Source organism: Nelumbo nucifera, chromosome 1 (assembly GCF_055504915.1).
Source record: "Nelumbo nucifera cultivar China Antique chromosome 1, China Antique-T2T, whole genome shotgun sequence".
Lineage (NCBI taxonomy): Eukaryota > Viridiplantae > Streptophyta > Magnoliopsida > Proteales > Nelumbonaceae > Nelumbo > Nelumbo nucifera.
The window spans coordinates 69,886,084-69,892,138 of NC_142649.1; the positions used below are offsets into that span (position 1 = coordinate 69,886,084).

Sequence of the window (6,055 nt, forward strand, 5' to 3'; positions counted from 1 at the left end):
TTGGGGGAAGACATGATTCAAAGTAAACACGTGTGATACACAAAACTTGCATATTGCACAATTCAAAGGGGTGATGCTCATATATTAAAATTGTTTCAGGTTTCAAGCTTTGAACCAGTCCATCAATGGGGAGTGCATTAACCATTGAACATGTCCATCCCAAATCCTAATATTTAGCATTTCCATGACCCTGAAAACTGATACAAGCTCTGTAGGGGAGCATTTGGAAATTGGGTTCATGGTTTTGGAGAACTTCTTTGGTCACAAAAGGAAGTTCATCTAGGGGCAGCTCATCTTTCTCTTATTATATCAGCAATCAATATCTTTCTGTTTCTATAACCTACTTATCCATCGAAATACACAAAAACAAAATTCAACAACTAAATCATGCTGCTCCATGTAATAAACTAATAATATATAAATCATCCGTTTCCCTTCAACCCCTTACTGTTTGACATCATGGATACATCATTACCCTATACCATAGGTGCCAACTGGAAACCATAAGAGTATTGCTTACTACCAGGTTTTGGGCCTCCTATGTAGACTTCTTGCTGTCAGAATGTGACACCTTCCGGTCAATTGACTGCAACTGGTTCCGAAGGCTCTGATTGTCTTCTAGCAAGCGATCATACTCGAGAAGGAACCCTTCTGACTGCTTCTTCAGTGCTTCTGCATTAGCTTCTGCTGCCTTTGTCTCTTTTGTCTTGGCCTCAAATTTGGATTCTAGCTCTTTAACCTTTGCCCTCAAGCTAGCCCTTTCTTCCTCTAAAGCTTTGGTGTCCTCTGGACCCCCATTTTTCCCATCTTCAAACCCTCGGTTCTGTTTCTTTACAGCCTCCATGCTCTTCCTTAGCAAACGCAGCTCCCTGATATAATGATGTAGTCTGTCTATCATCAGTGCAAGGAAAAGAGAAAATCCTGCAAGCAGTTAACCCCAAATTTGGATTCAAATTCAGATTCAGACTAAGCATCAGTCTTCAGGACAATGGACTGAAATATTGAAATAGACATGAAATTTAAAGAAATTCCTCTCATATTAAGCTCCAAATTCCAATACCAAATAAACATTTTATTGTCAATAGACCTGTTCATGGGCCGGGTAGCCCAGCTCATTCTTTATCCTGCTCATTAAGTTCTCATTCCATCACTAAGGCAAAGAGTAGACAGGGAAATCTTCAAATAAGTGGGGATCGTGTAGTTTTACTTCCTTTCAGCCTGTAATGCTACATTGGCCATCATCTGTTTGAATCTTAACTTTCTGCTGCTCCACTTGGTGAATTCCTTAAAGCATATATCCCCAAAACAAACTAAAATGATGTATCATACCAGAGAAGCACCAAAATTCTAAACAACAAATCTCTTAAGGAAACAAACTTTTCAGACCCTCTGAGGCACATGCAAGGTGGAAATAATATACTTTAAAATATCTGTTCTCATTTTCCTCATCAGACCAGTACCACAAAACCCTCCTAGTCCTAGGTTACAACTCAATTAGATGGATAACCCAGTATAGTCATGGCAACTAGGTGATGCCTAGGTGTTTCAGACCCCCCCCCCCCCGGTTTCTTTCCATTATTCTTTTTTTCTTTTTTTTTTTTTTGGAGTAAAGGTAAAGTATACTTTCATTGCTATAACAAAAAAGAGGCTAGAATACTTCAATAACCCAAGCACTCGTTATCCTTCACCTTTCTTTTTTTTTTTCCTTTCCTTTTTAGCCTAAACTTGATCCTCTTCACATCTTTTACTTGCATGCAGAACAAAGAACATTTCAATACAATTAACATCATCATCATCTAAGCCTTGTCCTATCTGCATGGGGTCGGTCAGATTCATGAATCCTGTTTCACTAATTCCATTCTGTCCGGTGCCATATCCATTGTTAAATTATGGGTGCTTAAATCATTTCTTGTTACTTCCACAGTTCCTCTTGGCCTGCCCCTAGCTCTTCTAACCCCTTCAACTTGTAATAGATCACTTTTTGTAGTAGGTTGTAGATGGTCTTCCATTGTAGTCTAGTTGGTTATGATACTCAGCTCTTGCTCAAGAGACCCGGGTTTGAGTACTTTTGCCAAACTCTCATGGTCATTGATCCTGATTTGTCTAGTTCACTACAAAACGTAATATATAATTTAGCTGTCAAGTGTGAGAACCTGATTTGATAAAAATTGAAGGAAAAGCATGAATGAACATGTATTGTGGTGATGTGACGACATGAAACCTCATAACCAAGCATCACCAAATCATCCCCGCCAACAGTCATGTATGCAACACCTGCTGAGGCAACATTATGACTACAACACTCCATAACCATTGCAATGGATCCCCAAGAGCTAGATATGTAAAACTGATAATTCTCAAGCTAGGTTACCCCAGTAGAACGGTTTTCAGGGAATTATAACCCAAGATAATTCAGAAGTCTACAGTTTCAGGATTTATGGAATATTCAACTTGTTAATAATTAAGTACAAATATAAATTAAGAGTGATACAAAAGATGCCTGGCTTTGGACAAACCAAAATCATCGATTTAGATTGATTACTGGAAGAATGTCTATGTGCCTCCTGTTTCCTTACTCTTTTAGTTGAGAAAATGTTCATGTTAAAATTCCTTGTCCTTGGACACTTTTTGCAGATCTGCACAGCTTGTAATACTCCACCATGGGGTTGTTTACTTGTTTTCACTTCTTTTATTCAACTAAAAGAAAACTAAAGCATGCTTTCAAGGCATAAATAGAATACCATACAACCGCAATGCTACATGCCCCTCTTTCAAGCAATGATCTGTGATATGTCTTATCCCTATGAGACTATTACACTTGGGATGAGCAGTTTATAAATCCATCAGTCATTTAGTAATGCAATTTCATATCACAAAGGGCTCATTTACCACCCATGTTGTATGGTCAAATTGTAGGGACCATTGCTTGCTGCAATGGTAAAATCTCAGCCTAATGAGTTTAAGAACATGGTGTTAAGCCAGAGTGCAGCCACTTCATGCAAGAAATGCTTAAGGTTATGTCCATATCATACACCCTTCCCAAGTCCCATAGATAGCCAGGACCAATTTTGGATAATGGCCCTTTACTACATGATCCCATGATGGAGAGCTGAAAGATGTAGATAACTACTGTAGGTTGCTTCAGCATTGACGAAGGTCAAGGGCATAATATCACTTATTTGAAAAAATAAATAAATAACTGGATTTCAAAGCACTGTGAATGTCAAGAACCTATATATTTTGATCGAAGAAAGGTCAAAAAACATCACACTCTGAAAGCAGAAGCACCAACCAAAATGTTATTGCTGCATGTAGTTGACTTTGAAAAGTAGCTTGATAGCTAATAGTTGGGACAGGGCTTAGTTGAGTTGAGTATGTAAGAAAAAATTTAGCAACTAGTAGCAGAATTGGAATAACTATGTAGCTGCAATAGATCTTCCAAATATTTTCAGGAGACCTTGATATCTTGGCATGTTGCAGAGGAGCTGATAAGGAATGTTTAGAAAATCCAGCATCTCAAGGAACAGTTCAGTAAGAACAAATAAAGTGCTATAAAGAGATATCAAAACATAGCACAAAATGTATTGTCCAGGTATAAGAAGTTACATTGACCAAAATAAATAAATTTATTGAGCCAATGCCAACTTATGGAACAGAATAGATCAGATAGGTAGCTCCAGTATTATGTAAACAAGACAGGAGGGGAAAAAAGGGAAAATGTACACAAAGATAGAACAAGCTACAAGTGAATAACACAATGGCCTACTATGATCATGGGAATACTGTCACAGCCTGCTAGAATAATCCTTCCACTTCACTAGGACTCAAATCAAATATATCATAGTTATATGTAAATTTCTGGAGCAGTTGTGGTTTCACTTTCAATATTTTAATAATATATGGACTTTTGCCTTTGCTACTGCTACTCAACAATCCACTGGGTACCAGCCACTTCTTTTATACTCGTTCACTTTCCAAGAAACCCTTCCCTAAACTGGTGGAGAACGTTATCCCTTTAAAAGGAAGAGAGTTCCCTTTCAGTAGTATGGGATTTTTTTTTCTTTCGAAGTTTCAACAGATATATTTTGTATATATGCATCTTAAGGATTGTTAAAATGGTTACCTCTCAAAGTTATCTATTTTGTAATTTAAGTTACACTTTATATCATCATTTTTATTATCTATTGTTATTTGTTAATCCCTTTGAGAAAGCAGTTGCTTAATGTAAATTAACTTTTTGTCATCTTAACTAAATTATCAGTATATTACTAAACTCAAGAACACATTGAATACTAAAACCGTTGCATATTCCTTCAAATTGTGCATCATTTTGTCACAGTCCAATTACAACTCTACTGCCAATACAACATAGCCACTGCCTGGTCATTCTGAATAAAAAACGTTATCTTCATCCTTCTTTGATGGAAAAATGAAAGAATACCCTGGATTGGATATGAACAAAGTGTCAAGTAAATTTTATACAAAGCTTCATTGTTCAAGAGTACGAAAAATTAGGACCGTACCCAGTCTATCCCTCCCTAGACCCCAGATCGCTTGGACCAATATTGGGTTATGGCTTCATTGTTCAAAGGCGTACTAAGTCTAGAGAAATAGTCTTCTACAGATATTATCCATACCCATAATTCAACATACAAAAGGGGTAAACTTTCAATCCTCTTGAGTGGATACATGAGTATTCAAACGGATCCACAAATGCAGAGCCAGTTTCAGTCACATAAATGGGGAAAAACAAAATTGTTTCAACAGAATTATGGAAAGATGGAAATTATATCCAACCCGATAAATAGAAAAGCAGTCCATTGAATTATTACTGAAACCATAAACAAACAACTCACGAAGGATCAATTGGAACTCATTTCAGCCAACCAACAACAAATACGCACTTCGAATGCGAATCCGATCAAACTGAAATTAAGCCAATGAGGTTGTGAAGAACATTACCCATAAGAGACGCTTCGAGAAGGTGCTTCGCCATAAGTACCTGATCCGTCGGATTGACGATACCGGCGGAATCCATGGAACGATTCTGGATCTTCGTCATACTGTATACACTCGATAACAAGACAACTAAGATGGTCCCGCAGACGGTCTTCACCATGACAGGGCCCCGTCCTCGCTTAACCCGATCCAACCCCATGATAATAAGCTTTCTCAGAGGGGTTTTAAACAGGAAGAGCAGAATTAGAGCCATCTCGGCGAATATAAGCGTAAACAAAAGCTGAATCATATCGGGCAAAACGAACAGAAACCTTTGATGTTTCAGAAGACAACTAGTGAGCTTAAAAACAGAGAGAACTTTGATGTTTCAGAAGAAAATTAGTGAATTTAAAAGGCTCAAGGAGAAAAGAGGTGTGGGGGCCCAGAACAGAACGCGGACGCGGAGTTTGAAACCATAAGATGAGACAAGATGTTGGGTGCAGCAATGGAAAGGCGAGGTTGAAGAGTAATGGGATCATCAATTCTTCATCTATATAGTTGCAAATGCAAATTGTGCTCTGTTTCTTGAGTTCTTCTCTGTGCTTTCCTTTTTGCTCTTCTTCCTGGAAAAGACCATATAACAAGCTAAGTATTTCGGCTTGGACTTCGGACCGTTTTCACTTTGTTTTTCACGGGTATGGACTTGGTGGGAAGTGGACCGGGCCCAATTCTCTACGTAGGCTTAGACCGCAGTATTGTATGACTTGGACCAGACCAGACGGTTTAACCGGTGAACCAGTGACCTTTCTTGATCCTTAAATATAATATTTTCATGGTTTCAATGGGCTAGCAACCCGGTTAACTTGTAAAACCGTGACCCAATTTGCATCCTGATTTTGTGTCAGTTTTATGGATTAGAGGATTACTTATGTCATGCTGGTATGGTAATAGACTAATAGTATGTTCTTGGCCCATTCAGAGTCTCTAATTTTCACCATCAATGTCGTGGAGACATGGGCCCATGTAGACCTAAGTGGGCCCAATTGAATGTATAAGTTGTGGTATCACATTGATTGAATGGTTGGTAGTCCAGCTCCAATGCTCCATGTATGTGCCA

The 6,055-nt window shown here is 38.3% G+C and overlaps 1 protein-coding gene across 1 annotated transcript; it reads right to left on the reverse strand.

Moving 5' to 3' along the window:
• Nucleotides 1–280: 280 nt before the first annotated feature.
• Nucleotides 281–5,550, reverse strand: LOC104594039 (uncharacterized). Its single transcript, XM_010254153.3, has 2 exons — nt 4,963–5,550; nt 281–921 (listed from the first exon to the last, which is right to left on the reverse strand). The coding sequence occupies exons 1-2, from the start codon at nt 5,246–5,248 to the stop codon at nt 539–541; spliced, it is 669 nt and encodes a 222-aa protein (XP_010252455.1). The 5' UTR covers nt 5,249–5,550; the 3' UTR covers nt 281–538.
• Nucleotides 5,551–6,055: the final 505 nt, after the last annotated feature.

Coding starts and splice junctions, on each gene's coding strand:
- LOC104594039 (XM_010254153.3), bottom strand. CDS start 5,248: ATGATTCAGCTTTTGTTTACGCTTATATTCGCCGAGATGGCTCTAATT. Junction 922..4,962: donor TCTCGAAGCGTCTCTTATGG/GTAATGTTCTTC, acceptor AACTGCTTGCAG/GATTTTCTCTTTTCCTTGCA.